Source organism: Miscanthus floridulus, chromosome 13 (assembly GCF_019320115.1).
Source record: "Miscanthus floridulus cultivar M001 chromosome 13, ASM1932011v1, whole genome shotgun sequence".
Classification (NCBI taxonomy): Eukaryota; Viridiplantae; Streptophyta; class Magnoliopsida; order Poales; family Poaceae; genus Miscanthus; species Miscanthus floridulus.
The window spans coordinates 21,406,987-21,428,512 of record NC_089592.1 but is presented as its reverse complement, the minus strand read 5'-3'; the positions used below and the strand labels follow the sequence as shown (position 1 = coordinate 21,428,512).

General features: G+C 46.1%; 1 protein-coding gene and 1 long non-coding RNA gene across 2 annotated transcripts; both read right to left on the bottom strand.

The window, feature by feature from the left end:
* Nucleotides 1-8,349: 8,349 nt before the first annotated feature.
* Nucleotides 8,350-10,815, bottom strand: LOC136499179 (uncharacterized). Its single transcript, XM_066494879.1, has 2 exons — nucleotides 10,612-10,815; nucleotides 8,350-9,891 (listed from the first exon to the last, which is right to left on the bottom strand). The coding sequence occupies exons 1-2, from the start codon at nucleotides 10,813-10,815 to the stop codon at nucleotides 8,587-8,589; spliced, it is 1,509 nt and encodes a 502-aa protein (XP_066350976.1). The 3' UTR covers nucleotides 8,350-8,586.
* A 3,772-nt stretch (nucleotides 10,816-14,587) lies between these two features.
* LOC136501006 (uncharacterized) lies at nucleotides 14,588-19,745 on the bottom strand. Its single transcript, XR_010770148.1, has 3 exons — nucleotides 19,607-19,745; nucleotides 19,391-19,477; nucleotides 14,588-14,635 (listed from the first exon to the last, which is right to left on the bottom strand). It is a non-coding gene; the product is annotated as an uncharacterized lncRNA (long non-coding RNA).
* Between the last annotated feature and the right edge of the window lie 1,781 nt (nucleotides 19,746-21,526).

Below are 21,526 nucleotides of genomic sequence, written 5' to 3'. Positions count from 1 at the left end.
TGGGCCCGAGTGTCGGTGTGCGTCCTGGATTCTCTAGGGTCCAATGGAAGAAAGGGAGAAGGTAAGGGCGAAGGTGACGACACTCTGGCGTCCAGAACGGAATGTGGCAGTGCTCCGGCGGACGGCGGCGGCAACGGAGGGGCCCGTGAACTGGAACCGTCACATCTTGGTGGAAGTGGAACGGTTCAGGTACTCTGCAGGTTTAAAGTTGAGCATGCAGCCGGAGGCCCAAAGGCACGGCACGGAGCCCGATATTTTGGCCTGGCCCAAGTCCAGCCTGGACCGGCCTCCACCAGCCCGTGCCAGGCACGGCCCGGTCCATAGGCCATGCTTGGGCCGCCACCTCAGCGCGTTGGGCGGCATGGCACGGCCCGGTCCAAAACGGCAGGCACAGCCATGGCCCAGTACCAGGGGGGCTATATAAGCCCCTGTCGTGGTGCCCCCCACCCCCACCGAACCCTAATCTTATTCCCCACTCCCCCGCCTCCTAGGCTCCCTGCTGCGGTGCTCTCGCCTAGCGTAGTCGCGTCTCACCGCCACCGACCACCTGCCACTACCGTGCGTCCTGCTCGTCTCCGGCGACGTTTCCACCGCCGGATCCTGGAGATCTCGTCTTGCCGTCCCCCTGTTGTCGACAAGGTTCTTTCTCCTGGCCTCTCTTGCCTAGCCTGCCATTGTCGTCGCCTTTCTCGTCGTCTTCCCCTTCTCCGGCAACCCCTCCACCGCTGGATCTTATAGATCTCCTCTCGTCTTCCTCCTCTCGTACTCTCTTCTTCCTCCCGCCCTCTCTCTAACCGTTCGCTATCCTCCACCGGTGGATCTCGTTTGTCACCGTCTGTTGGGGAGATGCTCTTGCCGCCGCACGTCTTCATCTCCGTCTCTCCGGCGCTGGGCTTCGGCTTGTGCAGGTTCATAACCCTAACCCTAACCCTAGATCTACCTCACTTCCACATGAACCCTAACCCTAACCCTATTCTTTCTCTGTTCGTAGGTCGTCGGTCGATGCCTGGTGCATCGAGCTGGTGCCGCACGAGCCGTTGAGGTACGGTGTCGAGAGGTGAAGAAGAGGTGGGGTGGCCATGACCAGCGATGATAGTGACCATGGGATCCACTACCCTCGTACCATCAACGAAGAGCTCATCGAGTTAGGGTAGCTCCCCAACGACATCGACGACATGGGAGATGTTGCTGCTACCTTGTTCGGTAGCAGTGATGCTGCTCCGATCGACCTGGATGGGGCAGCGGCAAGCGCTGATGCTGCGGCCCCTAGCCCTAGCGACGCAACATCTCTGGCATCGTCCACCACTGGTAAGCGTCGATCCCCTGTCTGGGTAGACTTCGATGAGATCAATGAGACTGTTGATGGTATACAACTGTGTTATTGCAATTTGCAAGTTTTGTTGATGGTATACGTCCCTCAACCGTTGATGGTATACGTCCCTCTACTGTTGCCAACATATAAGGCAACCGTTCTTAGATTTTTGGCACATCGTTCTCTTCCTGTAGCTAGTCGACACTATCGGACTATGCTCGGGGTCAGTGTACATGCAGAAAACTTGATTACGCCTACCTAAGTCAACAGAGTGACATCTATCCTAGGATACACAACCATAGTAATAGAGCTACTTGCATAACTTTGCATGCAATGTCCTAACTTTCTAAAAAGAATTTGTTGTCAAGTTTTAATTTAAAAATAGGTTTCGAAGCTTTGTTTCCTCATTTACGCTCTAATACCACATGTGGCATAACCGCCTAATCTAATGCCTCTAAGGAGTACTTGTTTTCCATTAGACATTAAGTACTCAAGGGAGGACATTACGCAAGTTCCGTCGAGCACACCCCAAGGGAGAACCCGAAAATACACATTTTTTCATCAGGATCACAAATGAGAGAATAAAACTTACAACTATTTTAGCCATTTCTTACATCACTTTCCATGCAACATCAGAGTATAATCTTATTGTTTATAATAACGAAATATGATCATATTATCAGAGTTTCAGCGGAAATAAAATCATTTAATGACAAGTTAAACATTAACATGATGATCCGTTATATACATCATAGCAGGTTATAAGTTTTTCCTTTGTAAAACATTATGGGTGAAAGTTTCAAATGAACTCTATGTCCGCAACGTTAAGGAAATCTTTGCTGAGCCCACCAGGAGGTTTCCACACACAAGTATTAGCTCCTCATGTTCCTGTCACCTGCAACAGGGTAGAACAAACCCTGAGTACTCAATTGTACTCCATAAGACTTACCCGTCAGAAGGAAAGAAAAGACTCCAAGGATATGGAAGGCTATCTGGTTTGGGGTTAATGCATCCGCGGAAGCATTACTAATCATGCGTCCTTATATTCAATTTCATTAGTAGTCACCATTAGTTCATTAACTAACCATTCTATGTAAGCACATGTGCTACTTTCAAGTAGGTGGTAAGCAATAAGAAACAAGTTTTCTATCTTTCATATTTCAGTTCTTACTACGGCGCTAGACTGTAGACAAGTCGTATCGGATTACCAGGCGATTCACTGAATCAATGTGCCCAGCTGGGTACCCCGAAACACACATCCCGCTTGTACCCCAGGCACAAGCAGGACCAACCCACCACTCTCCTATCATAGGGTTCAGGTCCCTGTCCAAACTTGGACTCCAAGCCCCCACACCTGAGTCCCGGACTTAGTGTGGTGCTTAGACCTCTACCATCCCCGTCCTCCAATCAGTCGGTCTAGAAAGAGCCAGAACCCACGACAAGAGAGTAACGAGCCTTCCCTACTCCTATAAACAAGTATGTGCTCAGGATAATAAGTATGTGACCTGCGTAGAACCCAATGCAACGGTCGGTTCCTTAACCGACACAGGCAGAACAAATGCAATCCAAGCCTCGTCGAATGCCAAACTAAGTCCAGATCCAAAGTACCATTCCGCCTGGTCTCCAATTATCATTCATACATATTTTCCAGGTGATAATAATATAATAGCAATAATAATATCTTTTCTATCTCTTGCGAGTGACAAGCAATCACTCGACTTCTACCGGAGTCCTGTAGCATAGCAATCTACATGATCCTATCATACTAGTAAGACTCATAGGATAAAGATATATATATGCAAGTGGGTTTTATTCAACTCCTTAAAACTTAATGCACAAACATAATATAAAGAGCAGAAAGTAGGGGTTATGCACCGAGGCTTGCCTGGGTAAGATATAACAAAATATTAGCATTCCATCATGGAGACACGATCAATCAGGCACCATATTTTCTGCTACTCTGGTCGACTCGAGATCCATCGTTGTTCCTATTAGGACATTCGTGGGTACACGCAGGAAAACATAATTAATCAATGGCAACCGCAACTGTTAAAATACGTTTACGCCTCTCACGCTAACGAACTAGCTCTGGTGACTAACGTACTAGGCCACGTATCCATATTGTCGAACAAGATGTTATTTCCCAATAAGTGTTTTAGTTATACAAACCCAAGTTGTTTCTTTATTCCATTCTATCAATTTAATATTTATTCGAAATAGGCATCATTATTTATCTAGCAAAATAATTATTTTGGTGCTACAAAAATTACAGTGAACAGTTAATAATACTATGAATTTACTATAAAATTTTCAGAGTCAACACTATCACTATTTTCTCATAAAAATTCCCACAAGTTCACATTTTAATAATATTAAACATTTTAAAATAATTAGAGCAACCCTGTAATATTTTAAAACTAGATGAACCAATTACGTTAACAGATAGATCATGATTTTAGGAGCCTAACAAAATTAATTTCACAATTTTTGGACTCCTGCATAATTTTATATTGAATTTACAAGTTTGTCTTAGAAACTAAATTAGAAAAAGACGAAGGGCCGGTGGTGATTGATTCGGCCCAGCAGCCCCACTACGGCCCGCGCGGGGCGACTGTGTGCGCGGCGTGATGGCCCAACGATGGCCCAACGCCGAGAGGCCCGCGCACGATGCAATCTTGCCGAAAGATCCCCAAACTCTTGAATAAAAATGCGACCCCTACGCACACTATTTCCACTATCACAACTTTACACTTCAGCCCCTCAACTAACCCCTCTTTACAACAGGGCGATCCCTGATGCCACCGTGCTCGCCGGAGCGGCACAGGCTGGCACCGCGCGGCCACACCGGCCACCCAAGGGCTTACTCGATGTGCTAAGCGGGCCGACGGGTATCTACGAACCAATGGGCGATGGTACAAAGCAAGAAGGAACTCAACGATGCACTGTCGTATCCTATCCTCGACATTGGGCCGAAATATGTGGTGACGCGATTGTTCCGGCACGCCTAGGCGATGATAGAGTGGTCGAGATGGCGTGAGAGCATCCACTGGCTTATCCTGGTGCTAGCCGTGTCGATGGTTGAGGTAGAGGGAGGTGCAGGAGGGCTAGCCAAGCTCCGTGGAGGAGACGGACCGCGCCACCGGCCGAACGGCCACGGTAGAGGTTCAAGCTAGGTGAGCACAAACTATAGCCTGGATTGGGGAGTCTAGTAGGGGTATTGAATTAGACTCTACCACGTGAAAACTCAACCCCACCCCTACTGCTATGGCCGTGGCGGCGACAGCGACCGGCGGTGAGGAAATCGCCAAATTGGCGGTCGACAGTGCCCCGCCAAGGCTCGGGGTGGGTGGCATAGCTAAGCCACTTTATGAAGGAGCTACGGGTGCGACGAATCGAGCTCTGGTGGGCTGAGGTACGTGAGCTGTGAGTCCAGGCGCGCAACGAGTCCAAATGATGCGACGGCAGCAGTGGCACAGTGGTCGCGCGGGGCCGATGAACAAATGATGCGCGGGAAGTGCTGCGGCACCACGATCAGAGCATTAACTCGATGTGCCAACGGGGGCAGGCAGCGGCTCGGCGAGTAGGTCATTTGAGCGACGGAAGAAGTGCTATGTTGACTAGGCGGTGGCCACCACGACACTGGCCCAACCTTGCGCGCGGCACAGCGGTTCGGCGCGGCAAGAGACACGCTGTGGTTTCGGCCGGCACACGAAAGTAGCACACGCGCTGGCCCTTAGGGAGAGGCCACGGCCAGCCAAGGGCCGAGCCCGGCGCCAGCGAAGCACGTGCGCACTGGTGACCGCAAACACAAGCCGAAAGACAGGAAAACTGGTGTCGTGCATGCTATTTAAAGCATACCAACAACCGCTTAAAAGCTCGACTAAGGCTCAACCAACTACACGAACCTAAAGTCCACACCACCGGCTATCCAGCGAAGCAATCGTCGAGACTAAAGAGTGACTAGAGAGGGAGAGAGGAGGATGCCAAGGTGATCATGTCGCTTGAGCATTCGTTCATGAGCAGATTACCGGTGACAAGGTTCTAGTGAGTTCTGATCGAAGTTGGGCAATTTTTAAGAGTTCAAGTTGACATCCAACTCAACTACGACCTACACCTTGCCCAAGTGCTAAGTTAGAAGCAACCAATGGTGCAAGAACATGGATGTAGTGCTTAACCATTTTTGTTGGAAATCAAATGCCAAAATGGCATTGTCTATCACCATTACAGACTTAGAAATGACGAGAGTCCCGCTTGAACTAAACAACCATTAACACCTTTGATTGAATTTTTAAAAAAGGTCGGAACTTCGTCAATTTCAACTAGACAACATGTCATGACCTAGTCTATACTTCATACTAACTCGTGGGAACAAAATATTAAAGCACTATTTAAGTATTTTGCACATTATAATTCTTCAAAAATGGCACTTTCTAATTATAAGCTATGTCACATTTTCATTTACAGAAATCGTTTTTCATGCCGAACATCTAAAACAACTTATCCTATTTTTCTTATTAGAATTTCATCAGCACATTTACACATTAATTGAACTAACTCACAGTTCGCTTCTCTTCTCATAAAAATGGGACCTACAATTTAATTATCCTTTCTTGGGAGTTTTAAAAATTTTAACACCCGGAAACTTGTTTTGTTAATTTCTTTTAGGCCTTAATCTAAGCACTCAGCAAGATCATAACACCAGATGTGTTACAGCCTTGATAATGCATCTGCTAATACAACTGTTATGCTTAGTTTGACACCTATGCTTGATGGTTACTTAGGTTTTGATGTTGATCCAATAGATCCTACTAAAAAGATATATCATGTTGTGCATCAGCGCTGTGCTTGCCATATAATTAATTTGATTGTTAAAATCTGGTTTGAAAATGCTTCAACCTTATACAGAGGACTTTAGAACTGCAATTAACTTTCTAAATTCATCTAACTAGCGCATTGCACAATTCAAAAACTACTGCAATGCTAAGGGTATGTGGCCTCGTAAATTTACTACAGATATGGATGTTAGATGGAACTCAACCTATCTTATGCTAAAGCATCTTATGCCATATAGATCTGTATTTTCTGTGTTTATAAATACTCACTGTGGCTATCCACTATTGAATAAACAATATTGGTACATTGCTTGAAAAGATATTGGAGTTCCTTGAATTGTTCTATGATTCAACTGTTGTACTTTCTGGTGTTTATTACCTCACTAGTCCTTTGACACTGCATCACATACTTGAGATTGCTGGCCATCTGCGTGACTATGAACATGATAATAATCTCATTGCTGTTGTTGTGCCGATGAAGGCTAAATTTCTCAAGTACTAGAAGTATATACCACTGTTATATTCATTTGCATTTGTTCTGGACCCTAGGGCTAAGATGAGAGGTTTGCAAAATGTTCTTGAATTGCTTGCTCAGTGTAACAATATGAGTTACACTGCCTATTTTGCTGAGGTCAAATCTGAGTTGCATAAACTGTAGGACAAGTATGAATCTAAGTTTGGTGCAGCTAGGACCACACATTCATCTGGACTGATAGGTAAGAGGAAGCAGACATGGGAAAAAATTTGGAGGATCAGTTTCTTCTAGTCCTTCAAGTGATGGTTCATCTACCACTGTGGCTCCTGGTCTTTCCTGAGCTCACTGTTTACCTTGACAGTGACAATGTTATGGCCTATGATGATGACTTTGATATCCTCAATTGGTGGCATGAGTATAAACTAACATATCCAGTTCTCTCTACCTTGGCCAAAGATATTATGTCAGTTCATATCTCAACTACTTCTTCGGAGTCTTGCTTTAGTCTTACTGGCAGGATCATTAAGGAGCAGCGACGATGATTGGGCTCAGAGACAGTGGAGAGGTTGGTCTGCATCGGAGTTAGGCCAAGATAGAGGACAGCATACTATGGAGGACAAGGAGTTAGAAAACTACTTCAAGAACCTATGGCTTAATGAGACGGAAGCTGCTGCTGGTGCTGGTTCTAATGCTGGTTGAGTGCTCTGCTGAGTTTGAGTGAGACTGTGTGAGTCAGTGAGTGAGAGTGTTAGTCATTGAGACATTTGAGACTAAGACTATGGTTTGTAATAACTTTGAACCTTTTAATTCTAAAATGAGCTGGCCAGTACTCTTTTTTCCTTTCTAGGGTTTCTTATGAGGTGTGAGTTTTACCTAGAAAGGATTTTTAATGAGGTGGCATTGCATAAACAACTCAAAATTTAATCATCTTGGCTTTCATCTTCCTGTGATTTGTGAAGCACGTGATATTGTGATCTGTGAAGTACTTTTGACTTGTAAAGTGACTTGTATACTTCAAATATGTATTGAATGATTGAATCTGGTATACTAGTCACTTGTAAGTTAGTTTGTTAACTTGACTTGTGATCTGTGAAGTAATTGTAACTTGTGACTTGTATAATCTGGTATACTAGTAACTTGTGAACTTTCAAAACTGAATTGAACCTGTTGTTTTTGAGATAGCGGGCTGCGGGCTGGCCCGGTGAGATTTTGGGCCCGTGCTTTTCGGGCTGGCACGGCTCGAAAAACGGCCCACGTGCCATGCCTGGGCCGTCAGGCAGGCACGGTGGACTGGGGCGGCACGGCCCGGTGGCACGGCAGGCCATACCGGGCCGTGCCTGGCACGGGCCTAGGCCGTGCTGTGCCGGGCGGCCCGAATGCTCATTTTCATGCAGGTTTCGTTCCTGATTTTGCTTGGAGTGGAACGCTCTCTTCTTCGGCTTCCCAGTTCCTACGGCATTTGCCAGTTGGATCTAGCCCTAATTCACTTGAGCTGTGCTGATCTGGTCTAGTCTGAAATTCTGAATGCACCTACCATACCACTAATACCAGTATCTCTGTATCTTCTGTAGTTTTGAGGTACCATGTTGTTTTGTGTGGGTGTGAGGCTGGGTCATGGACTCACTAATACTTGCTTGCAGGAACACAGCATTCCACTGTTGCAGGACTCACTATGCTGTTGCATTTCACAGTACTGTAGTGTTCAGCACTTCAGTATGAGTTTACAATGTTGAGAAGAGAAAATGGAACACTGTTGCAAAAATTTGTAAAGAACTAAATTCAAAATTGCTTTTGCAGAACAAAACAATTCATAGTATTGTAGAAATGAAGTCATCTGCTGCTATAACCTAAAGTCGACGCCTCTATCTTCTGAGCTGCTACCCGCCTTCAGGTTCTGTACGCGATGAATTCTGCTTTCATTCTGTCCATTGTGTTTGAACATACCAAAGGATTGCTCTTCTTATCCATTATCCAACAATCCAAGAGGAAGGTGTCCTTTGTTTAGCGAATGGACCACCAACATTAGCAACTGCAATATCGGCCATCTTCTTGTTTTTGGACTTAGACCTTTTCCTTTTCTGCTTGCTGTTTTGCTGCTTTGCTTCATCACTGTTTACCGGTATCTTAATGTTCGGCTTCACACCAGCAGCACCGGTCATCCCTTCCACTGCCTTTTTGGATGCAGTATGGCCGGCACCAATTGAGTTATCTTTGGAGATTTTCTCCAAGGTACCCTGGGCGTTGTTCTTCTTGGTTTTGTTGGCAACTTTAGTAGATTCCTTCTCCAGCAGCCTATTATATCGGACCCTGTCACTGTCCTGATCTAGGGAGTTCTCAGGCTGTCCAATTTTATCCATTTTGTTGCTTGGAAACTCCTTGTTCCTCCGAGAGGATCCAGATTTTTTTGAACGGCTTTCTCCATAAATATCATCAAAATATATATCGTCATCAAAATCATTTAAGTTTCCTTGTATGCCATCATCTTCCACACTAGGTGTGGACTTCACCGGCTTTTCTTCTAAAGATCTATGTATTGGGCGCTTACTTTCTGCTACTGTGGTATTGGCAGGTTTCTTTTCTTCAGGTTTGGCAATTCCTACTGCTGTGGAATTGGCAGATCTCTTTTCTTCAGGTTTGGCATTTCCTACTGCTGTGGAATTGGCAGATCTCTTTTCTTCAGACTTGATGGGAATAGCCACACTGCTTGAGTTTGTAGCCTTTGTGACTAGCACGACGTCTGGTGTTGCACTTGCATTGTTCATTTGCATAGGAGTGCTCACCTCGGCTTTGTCTGGTTTCTTGAAATCTTGGAATCTAGTCTTGATCTCTTCGAGTTCAGCCTCCTTCCGTTGCAGGATTTCCATCAGAGCTGCCATCTGGTCAGGGTTTGAACCTGTGGCTTTCTCTTCCATTTGTCTGATGCGGCTGTTTTTCTCCGAGAGAGCTGCTTCCAACTCTTTTTGAGTGTTGGTAGCATTTTTGGTCTTCTCTTCCATGTGTTTGATGTGTCTGTCTTTCTCCGTGAGAGCTGCCTCCAGTTGTTTTCTAGCCTTCTTGAGATTTGTGGCTGCCTCTTCCATTAGATTGATGCGGTTATCTTTTTCTGCGAGAGCTGCTTCCAGATCTTTTTGAGTCTTCTTAAGATTTGCAACTGTGGTTTCCAGTCCCTTGAGTTTGGTTTTCTGGTCTATCTTCTGAGTTCTAAGTGAAGATGTTGTTGCTTTCATTTCTTCCACCTTCCTCTTCATCTCTTTGTTAATTGCCTTCTCTTTCTGGGAATGATGAAGCAGCAACATTCAGTTAGTTAGATTTTTCTTGAATTTTCCTCATATTCTGTATCTGCTAGAGAGAAAGGTTCTGTAGCGCATGTAACAGGGTAGCTATGAAATCGAAGTTCTTTGCCTGTTAGTTACAGATGTCGTACTATATAAAATGCCTACAAACAAGCGTAATCTAGCTTCACTGCAGCAAATCTTTGGGTAAAAATATGAGATTCTTTGGTTTTGGAACTATATTTGTAAGTAATAACTCCAAAAACCTAGTTAAAACTGGAAAAATGGCCAGATTTTCTTTTCCTTTTTTTTCTTACAAATGACATGTTGTTATCTCTCTCATTAATTTTTCTGATATATCCAAAATTTTGAGATCAAACTGACTATCTAGTGGTTGTCCTTTTATAAAACCCTTTAGAGGTAAGCAAATCCTGAAGTACTAATTCTTAACAGTACGTCAGTGTTGTACAAATACATTGAATTGTGTCACTTTGTGGTACCAACATGCAGACAGTAACAACTAATATCAGCTTCTGATCTGCTACGCTCTCTTCTTCTTTCTTTCTTTCTTTCTTTCTTTTTTTTTAAAAAAAAAGCTACGCTCTCTTCTGGAAATCTGGTTTGCTGCTTTGTTTCTTGAAACAAACTAGACTGAGGAAAATGACTAGTACATGTAACTGGAAGTAGAAGGGGATGGGTGATCCATGACCATGACCATACCTGGAGAAGGATCCGAACGGAGACAAGCTGCCGGTCACGTTCCTGGAGACGCCCAGCAAAGACGCGCTGCTCCCTCACCTTCTGCAGGACGACGATGCTCAGCACGCCGGCTGCGAGGGCCACCAGCAGCAGGAAAACGTACGGGAGCTTCCTGCCGGCATTGGCCATTGCATAGCCCTTTGATCTGTACTTGCTCCCATCCATCTCCTACCTGTGTTAAGGGTGCACTTACTCTTGTTTATTATTACTGTAAATTACTCCTTCAAGTCCTCTGCTTGCAGTATCTTGGCCTTGTTTGCTGCAGAAATGTGAATGAGCTGGGGGTGAAGCTACAGCTTCTTTCTTGGCTTTCCTGGGTTTGGGAATGGAAGGGCTTTGCAGAGTTTTCTTGTGCTTGGAGGTCACTGGTAAGGAGGGGATATAGCTGAGCCTTTGAGGTGAGGTGACTCTCCATGCTACTCATATGCCAATGCATATTGAAATAGTAGCCTATTTTGTTTTAAAAATTTGAGCCACGGAATCAATCAACCAACAAGATGACAATGTGGCATTTACTTGCACTTGCAGACTTACTGGAAAGAGGATTTTTGACTGCAGGTGAGAAGTGGCTGACTACCGACAACTGCACTTGTGAATATGTTTTGATGAACCAGGAACCGTTCGATTATGCATCAGATGGTCCAGTGGAGGCTGAAGGTTGCGGACCGACAGTTCCGCAGGTTTTATATTAAGCAAATCACAGAATTCTGAAGTCAACATCGGTTGTAAGCCGGCAATTAATGAGATGAGATTCTTCTATGCTTCTTCTCGAATCTCCAGGCAGCGATGACCTCATGATGAGTAATCTATTCGTGGAGCAGCAGCACGGTTAGTGTTCCACCATGTAGGATCCAATATCCTGGACCTGAGGGCTCCATCAAAGGACATGTGAAAATGCTAAACTGAAGTGCAAATGGGATTGCCAAGAGAAGACAGTACACTTGGTGGTACTAGTTCCAACTTACAGCCATGTGATAGTGGTGAAAGAAGAAGAAGAAAAAAAAGGTTACTTGTGTCGAGGAAACTGATGACGCCATGACTAGAAGAAGAAGCACCTGTTTGGTTTTACTTTTACAGACTACTACTAGATCACAGAGCAGCAGCTTGATGAAGAAAGTATCCATGACAAAAAGAAAAGAGAGAAAAGAATAGTGATTATTTGTGACTTGTTAACTGCGAACACAAACAATGGATGGAGGTTGCCGACGGCAGGTGAGCGTTGATGGGCTTCACGTCGATACCACCCTCCTCGACTAAGACCTGAATACCTGATGGCATGCCATCAACATTCAGCCTGTTCGCTTGCTCGTAAACGATCGTAAATTTCCAACCAGAAACAGTGTTTTTCTCTCACACCAAACCAGCCAGCAGTAAATAATCCACGATACGATACGGCCTCCCGAACAGGCTGATTCCTTGGTGACTAGAAGTGCAGTCATGAACCAGCTTTTGCTGTCGGCAGGAACTGCTGCCTTATTTTCCGAAGGAAATGGACGTGAAGTTTAAGTACAACTAGCAAGGTGGCCTGCACATTGCGTCAAAACTATCATTTGTTATACCAAATATTAATTATGCAGGCATAGTTCCAAATTAAGGCTTTTACCTATGTGCCATTATAAAAGTTGGTAATTACACACATGCCACTAAAAAATTGAGTTCTGTGCCATTGCTTTGACCTCTTTTGTCCTTCACACCACTTCCGTTAGATTTGGCTCTAACGGCCGCGGGTGTGAAAAGTCAAAAATACCCTCAAGTCTGAATATAAAATTAATTCTTTTTTGAGCATCTTAATAACCTTAAATGAAAAACTCAAAACTAGAAAGTTGTAAATCTCGATAATATCTATAACTTTGTATAAAAATATCTTCATTTAATTCCGTACAAAAATGATATGATTTGATATGATTAAAATGTCTTAGAAAAATCTAACGAAAGTGGTGTGGAGGACAAAAGAGTTCATAGTAGTGGCACTTGTGAGAACTCAACTTTTTTAATGGCTTATAAATAATTACCAACTTTTGTAATGGCACACAGCTAAAAGGCTCTACCAAGTTAACTCAAGCCAAAGATTAACGTATTCAAAGCAGATCAATATGCGAACCATCACAAATAGCAGGCTAGTACGCAAGAGTATTCATCATTCACTAATGGAACTCAAAGGACCTCTAGCCCCATGGGTGCAGTAGAACCGGTGCAAGCAAGAACTCCATCTCTGAATATCCCAAAATAAACATCTCCTCAACGGAAATGCTCCTTATACGGCGTTCGTCCGGACGGACGGACCCCGCACTCGCCCACGCTGCCACCACCCACATCGCCCGCTTGCTCTACTCGTGGGACCGACCCCGCCCTCGCCCGCACCACCCCCGCTCGTGCCCCTGTCGCCCGCCCGCGCCGCGCACGGCAAGCCCGATGCGCTAGGCGCTCGCTAGCTCGCTCCCAGACTCGCGCCTCCCCTCGCGACCTCCGTGCCACTCCTCAGCTTCGAGCTCCGCGTCGACGAGCCTCCATTCATCCAAGTAGCAAGCAGATGCTACGCTGAAAGCGTATGTTGCAATAGTATGTTTCAAGTATTTCAGATATTTTAGAGGTATGTTGCAAGTCTTGTATATCGATGTTGCAAAACTAGATCGGGATGCTGCACATGTTGTAATGGCTATACACATATGTTTCAAGTGTATGTTCCAAGTGTTTCATCTGTTCAAAATGAATGTTGCAAGTGTTTTGTCTGGATGTTGCAAGCATATGTTTCAAGTGTTTTTCAGATGTTTCATACGTACGTTTGCAAGTGTTTTATTTTGATGTTGCATATGTTTGCAATGATTTTCGAATGTTTTTCAGACGTTTTCGCAAGTGTTTCATACGCTTTGTTTCAAGTGTTTCGGCTGTCTTCTTTTGTATGTTGCAACTGTTGCATCTAAATGTTTCAAAAGTAAATCGGGTGTTGCACATGAGATGCGCGTAGAAAGCGGCCAGCGGCGCATACGACGTCCAAGGCGGCGTGGGCAACGTCTAGAACCGCGTCGCGTGGGCCCACTGCTGGTGCGCTCCCTCGCAAGCCCGATGCGCTAAGCGCTCGTTTACTCCCTGTGCGAGCAGGGTCCAGACGCTAGCGCCCTGATCGACGTCTGGACGCTAGCAAGTCCATCTCCTCAATTGTGTTTAGGAGCTCAATGTTGTGGGGCTCAGAAAGGTAACTCATCAGCAGGGCCTACTCAGGTTGACAATTGAGCGCCAGGATGACATTATGAAATTACACGAGGTTGTGGCTCAAAACAGATACGGAATCATCAATAAAAGGTAGTTCAAGCTGATTTGTCTTGGTGAATCTCATGATTTCATCCAGTTTGCACTACAAATTGCGATCAAAGGCAAGAACAAGCATAAGAGCATCCTCTCGGACTGCTCTGAGTCCTAGATAATGTCGTGGCATGTACACATGCCAACATTCTCTCTAAAACCTGAACTCCTGAAGAATATCATATCTAAAGAAAAGGAAAAAGAAGAACAGGCGACTCAATAGCAACAAAGTCCAATGAAAAGAGATGAACCCACGACATGAGACTATTAGTTCTGAAAGAAGCATGTAGTGGTAGTTCTCAAAATAGAACTGACAAATGACACTTTACCATGTACAGCCGTGACATCATTGATTCGGGCACAATTGGGCCGATCTTTAAGCAGTGAATAACCTACTCCATAAAGGTCCACAACTTTTTTGTCCAGAAATTTTCATAAAACATACAAAGATTTCTATCTATCTTCTAACGCGAGTCTGGAGATACAAAATTGTCCTTTCAGTGGAAGAACACGTTGTCCATTTTCCAATCAAAAGGCTGACCCACCTCCTTTTGTTTTCCCTGTCAATACATCCTTCGCCTCGTTAATCTTTGAAGCAAGGTAATGACTTCCACCTGCATCTGGATGATTGGCCACCATCACCCTCTTGTGTGCTTCTTTGACCTTCTCTGCATTGGCAGTTTCCCTGGAGCCATCAACGTAACAGAGGGCTGCCAAATCAAGAAGTGACACAACCCAAATTATAGTACAAATGAAAATTGAATCACAAAGCAGTGACACTCCTACAAATGCAAGAACTAATCAGCTGGGCACATATGTAAATTCTATTCATTTGGAAGAGTTAATGCACCATCCAATTCAGTATGTTCACATCAAGTACAGTTTATATGACATTCCAAACCTTTCATATATCCGGGCAAAAGAAGGGACTATTTTTCTGTTAATTGGGCTACATTTAATTAGTTTGGGAATCAAAATTCTTGAAACACCACCAATATAGTTGCTCTGAAGCTATGTATATCCAACACTGCATGCTTACAGCCAATGACAAAAGGAGCAGCTCTATAGACAGGGCCTCTAGTGACAAACTAACCCACATCTAGCCATCTAGAAGGGGCCATGTAGGTGATACAGGGGCACTGTAATATTGTATATCCCATCTCAGTGTACCTGCAGGGTCATAAGACATCCATAGGCACGACATCATGTAATTTGGTCTCTAAAATGTGGGGCAACGTCATTTTCACATATATGCTATTAGCATTTAGATTTAAGGATAAGACATTAACCCTATAGATGTGTTGTTCCCACATACAACTGAGGTGCTGCTTATCTTATCTAATAACTCTGTGAGTTTGTTTCTCCAGTCACTTTGACCTCTACTCTTGTTCCTCCCCTCATACACCAATTCTTATGACATCAGTTGCTAATCAAGCCTTCTACTACATTACATATCATGAACGATTGAATAGTGACTCCGAGCCCGTAACTGTCCAAAGCTACGTGCTGCATTTGTTCTGATAAAGATTTCCCATCAAGATTACTCCTTACATGGAAAAGTAAAGTTCACTAGTGCCCTTTTTGCAATTTATCCAGTTGAAAATTAATGGAGCAACCTAATAAAACACTAAAATAGATTTATGATATGGGTGTGTACTGTGGTTCAGTGTGTACCATGAACTGTTTCATTTTATACTTCAATTATATGCCATATCAGTTAAAATTGCATATATCAAATGAACTACGACATGCATTTTCCAAGGGATTTGGGCTTGGGCTGTTAATGGGAGTATTAGACGGATAAATGCCTTCCTGTGAAATGGCAGATTGCAAGGAGCCAGATTGGGTATGATAAAGATCGTTGAGTTTGCAACTTTCTTCCACTCGGGTTCAAGAAAATTGGCTATTGACACTTTCAAGAAGTGGATTCACAGATTTAAATCTGCCATTCTCAAGATGGGCTTCACAAAATTACCACTTAGTATGTTAACGTCTTGATTAGCTTGCCATTTTCCCTCTTTTACTTATTTTTCGATTCTTTTCTTTTTCCTATTTCAGGCACCTGAAAGGACCCAAATGTCCTTAGGCCTATTGACCTACACGGTTACATGGATTGGAGTGGTTGGCTCAGGAGTTGAATCGAGGACGGATAATCTGAAAGTGACACCACATGCACTGCCTGACACCTGTTGTTGCTAAGTCCTCAAGCACCGACCGCCCTGACTCCGACAGGGCTAGGCGCCTCGACCTCCCATGTGCCAGAGGCCCCGGCTCCGCTAGCGCTGGCGGCTCTGACTCCATGTGCTGGGCTAGCCAGTAGCCTACAGAAAGGCAGGGCAGCCAGTAATCCACGTGGTCAGCCAACCTGTAACCTGCACAGCCAATGAGCGGCCATGGGCACACATGAGCTGGCCAATGCCTAGTGGCACCATTGCGTGCCCAACCAGATTCGTGTACATAGCTAGGGGCAATCTGGCCCATTAATTAGGAAAGATAAAGAAAATGAATAATGGCAGTGTCATCAAAGAGCTAGTGATCTATGTGGCAGTTTTGCAAAACCCATCTCCAAAGTGGCAAATCTTCCAAATCACTTCTTGAAAGTATCAAATAGCCAATTTTCTCCACCCAATCCTAGGGTTGAAAACGGACGGAATTTTTCCCGCCCCGACCCGACCGTTTCCGTATTGTCGGAAAAATCCGGAAACGGGGTGGGTCGCGGGACGGAAGGTCTCGGAATCCGGACAGAAACAGGGTTGGTGTTTTTCCGCCCGTATTTTCGGAATTCCATATTTGGTCGGAATTTTTCCAGATTTGTTCCGGATTTCAGGGAATGATAGTTCAATACTTCAATGTACGTTTTGGATCAATTAGCTACGAACATTATATTTACTCTATGTTGTTCCGAATACAATTCTAATCTAATACAGTAACAGGTCAAATTCTAAAGAATACAATTCTAATATAATTACGAGCCAAACAATTATATATATGTGTAACTGTGACTAAATGTATAAAAATAATATTTATGATACACTAAATAAGTACAGTAAATTTACAAGAAAATATATTTTTCATGGTAAACCTATTTTGTGATTGGTGAGTATAAATATGTGCGGTATTCCGGCTTAAGTTCCCAGCTTCCGACCGTTTCCGTTGAATTTCTGACTGTATTGGTTCGTTTCCGTACACCCGCATAATCCGGTTCCGTTTCCGAACCCACATTTTCCGAACCCGATCCCGTTTCCGCCAAAAAATATAGAAATGGAAGTAGAAATGAGGTTTTTCCGTCCGTTTTCATCGCTACCCACCCCCTGCCGTTTCTAACCCCAAACAATTAACTCCAGCCAGATTAGCATAAATTTAAATGGTGCTAGAGAACAGGATATTGATATGAAAGAGAAACACAAACAATGCTCGACTGTGGTACAGATATTATGTAATGTGCACCTGACACCAAGGATTAAAGCAGCTTCCCTTCGTGTCATCGTAGGTTGAAAGCCACCTTCATAGAATTTGTGCATCCTTGGAACTACAGGCCGTGCCTTATAAGCATTCCAAGCTTGAATGCTATATCTACCGGCAAGAGCAGCTGCTGCAACTGCAAGTCCTGCTATAAGTGGTGTAGCCTGCAGAAATTGCATACGAGTAAATAGCAATATAAAAAAAACTCTGCCATCTTGTGTATCCAGATTTTTAGCTATTTCCTTTTTCCCGGGTAGGGGGGGTGGGGGGAGGGGGTTAGTGTGTATTCATGCATCAAAATGAAATGACAACAGAACCACTGGAACAGATCACCAAACAATCATACTATACAAATGAACAAGTAAGCATATATGTCAATAAGATGCAATGAAACGGCAACGGAAACAGCTTGTAGATTACACAGGAACCGAACAAGGGATCAGATTAATATTATAGCGTTCTTAAGTAATGTTCAATATGGCAAAGAGAGCATGCGTTTTTTTCAATTTGGACTTGTTCTAACATTACTCTAGCTACAATTACACAGTCAATATACCGCAGCATCATTTCATTTCATCTTACAAAGGACAGAAAGATAAGCAGGGATGAAAATTCAGGGGGTTTAGCAGCCCAATAATACCATATACAAATCAGAAAGCTACTAAAAGCAGGTAGGGACGCAAATATTTTCAAGCAACGGCGCGGTGGTAAACGAGAAAATGGGAATTTTACCCTCATCCCAAGTGGGTTTCGCTAAAATGCCATCGAGTTCGTGAAACATGTACTCAACGCTACTTTGCCCTTTCGTGATTTAAAAAATTTTGGAAATCTTTTCAGCCCAAATTTGCACTTCCTCTGACCGTTTTACCCTTACCTCCATCAACCTTATCTTCTCGTTCTCTCTCTTCTCTTAATATTATAGCGTCCGTCTCGTCTTTCCCGTCTCACTTCTCTCACCGGTCTGGAGCACGCCCCAAGCGCGCCGCCGAGCTCTGCACGGAGCTCGCGTTTCTGACCCCGGGCGTCGAGGCAGGGGGCGCGGACACCCTCATCCCTAACTCCGCGCTCAAGAAGGCCATCGGCACGACGGCACCTGCGCCGCCGTCCGTCGAGGCGGCGCAGCAGGCCGTGCTGCGCGCTATGCCTCCGGCGGCCGCCAAGTCCGTGAGGACCACCGCAAGGCGCGCGGCGGTGATGGCCGCGAGCACATCGAACTCGTTCTACTCGTCCCTGGCGTCCACGTCGTCGTACGGGTCAGCCTCGGAGATCACCGCGGCGGAGGACGAGGCCAAGGAAGAGGCACCGCGGAGGAGGATGGTCAAGGAGATACGGAACCGCCTGCAGCGCCGGTTGACCCGCTAGAGGACGACGTGGTGAGCAAGGTGATGGACGCGGACGACAACAGCGTGGTCGCGGCCGCGATGGGCGCGCTGCGGGAGGCCACGAGTGAGGGCGCGGAGAGGCGGCGCGCGCTGTGCACGCCACGCCTCCTCGGCGCACTGCGCCACGTGCTGCTGCTCCCCTGGGGCCGGCGCGGGCAGGGAGCCATGGGGGCGTGGGCGCATGGGTCGAGGGCGCGCCTGGAGAGGAGCGGCCCAGGGGCGGCGGCCGCCGGCGTCGTGCTCTCGGCCGAGAGATCTCCCCGCCGGGTGAGATAGAGACGGAGACACTTTGGTTCGTGACGGGAAGAAAGAGGACGAGGGGATAAGGTGACGGAGGCAGGGTCAAACGGTCGGAGCAGTTGAAAATTTTGGGCTGAAAAAATTTCAAAGTTATTTAAAATCACGAACTGGCAAATTAACGTGCACCCGTTTCTCGTCGGTATTCCGACGAAGCCCACCAACTCGATGGCATTTTAGCGAAGCCTCAAGGGCAAAATTCTCATTTTCTCGTGGTAAACTGGTAAACTACAATACACGACACTTGCGCCCCAAAACGCTATCTAACTGAGAAAGGAGAAGAAGCTCGAGAGGCTAACCATGGGCAGGGGAGAAGCAGCGAGTATGTGGAAGTAGTTCACTGGATCCTTTCGCCCACGCGGAGAGGAAGGGAATCGCCACTGGATCTGCAAGGCGGGTTAAGCTGCGGTGAGCCGAGGCGGCGGCATCTGGAGTAGAAGGAGAGGAGGTGGTCGCGGAGCGCGGCGAGGAGGCGGGACTTGAAGAACCGGGAGGAGAAAGGGGGAGGAACTCACCGCGGCTCGCCGGCGGCAGGTGGTGGGGGACCGGGTGCTCACGCCGGTCGCCGCAACGCAGCGGCTTGCGGGGGAGAGAACTGCTACCGATTCAACACCACATAGCCCCGGCCCAATAGGCCCAACAGCTGCAGTGGCGATGTTGGATCGGGCTTGTGCACACTAGTAATGGTTTCTACCTAAAGTATACTCTCAAGGAACCATAAAAAGTGTCGTTCTCGCTAATTAAAAAGTAAAAAAAACTAAATATATATAAAAAAATATTAATATTTATGGTACATAATTGATATTATTGATATATCATTGAATGTATTTTTATAATAAACATATTTGGAGATCGAATGTTGCTAATAATTTTTATAAACCTAGTCAAGCATGAGTCTCATATCGCTTTTTTTATGGGACGGAGTAGTACGATTTTACAGTTGATTTTTTTCATTTAAAATCATTTATTTAAATCCTAAATATTAGTTGTAAGTTCTCATATATATGTTAAGAAGACAATATTCATGAACATTTTTTAGGTGATTGCTTAAGTCAACCATCTCTATAAGTGATTTCTACAGACGGATGGCTTAAAGAAAACCGTCATAGGAAATAAGTCTCTACCGATAGTTCAAAAGAAATGATTCTCATGTCGATATTAGTAATAATTGTATAGTGAGATGGTAAGGAAGGCTCACATGAGGAGAGAGGTTCTAGTTTGAATCCTAGGCGAAACATACAAATTTTTAGTGGATCTGATTGTTATTTCTATTCTATGTTACTTTGTGGGGGACGGACGAGTGAGTCTGGACGCGAGGTCCCCAACCCGTCGAACCTTAGCCCCTGGCGGAGGCCCCTCTCCGCTGGTGGCCTTCCCGACGCAGGTGCCCGCTGCCACCCCCTCCACTCTCCCATCCTCTAGCGCTCCCTCCCCGCGAGGCACCATCTCCTAGCCATGCGGGCCCTCCCCGACCTCACCAGCGATGGCGCCGGCATAGGCGACTGCCTCCGCCCCACCCTCCGCTCCTAGTACCTCCCCACCGCCGGCGGTGGTAGCGACCGTCGTGGAGCTGACCGCCACGGAGTCCCCTCCCCCACCTTAGCCAGCTACGGCCGCTTCCCCCTCCATTCTTCTGGCGAGCTCCCCCACGGTCACCGGCGGCTAGGAGGACGGCGGCCACGTCGTGCAGAAGACCGTGGAAGCCACCTCGGCGCCCCGCCCGTAGCAACAACTGTAGCAGCAGCCAGAGCCGGGAAGCCCCAGTGGGGACGGATCTAGAGTCACGCGGCCCTCATCTGGGTCCACGTCCTCTGAGGTCAGCGGCACACTACAACGGCTGGCGTAGTCCTCCACCAGCGATCCACCACTCCATCTGTCGCCTGTGCCGGTTGTCGCCGTTGTGGCCACCTCGCCTAGGTCAACGGTAGCCAAGGCACCGGTCGCCCCAGATTGGGAGTGGGGGAGCGAGCCTAGCATCATGTGCAACATCCCGCCCGTCGCTGGCACCTCAGGCCTCTCACAGCCACTCCCCTCTCTCACCGGACGCGGCCCTGTTCCACCCGAGTTGCTTCTCTGGTGGGTGCACGAAGAGCCATCGATGGGAGGACGACAACAACGAGGAGTTCGACGATGACAACCCTACAACCTACCTCGACGCCGTTCATCGCTCAACAAAGCCCGTAGATGCGTCCCCGCCGCGCGCCTAGACTCGTCTGGTCATGACTCGAGGCCATGGCGTGGTGGACGCTGGACGACAGCGACCTGGGCGAAGATGGAGGAGACGCAGTGTGGTAGAACCGCCTGATATAACACACTTACGGAGGCGCTCGTCTTCCACCAGACACTAATACCCCGAAAGCAAGCTACACCGGCGGTATTTGTCGGGCACACCCCAAGGGAGAACCCGAAAGATCCACATTTTCCCTAAGGATCCA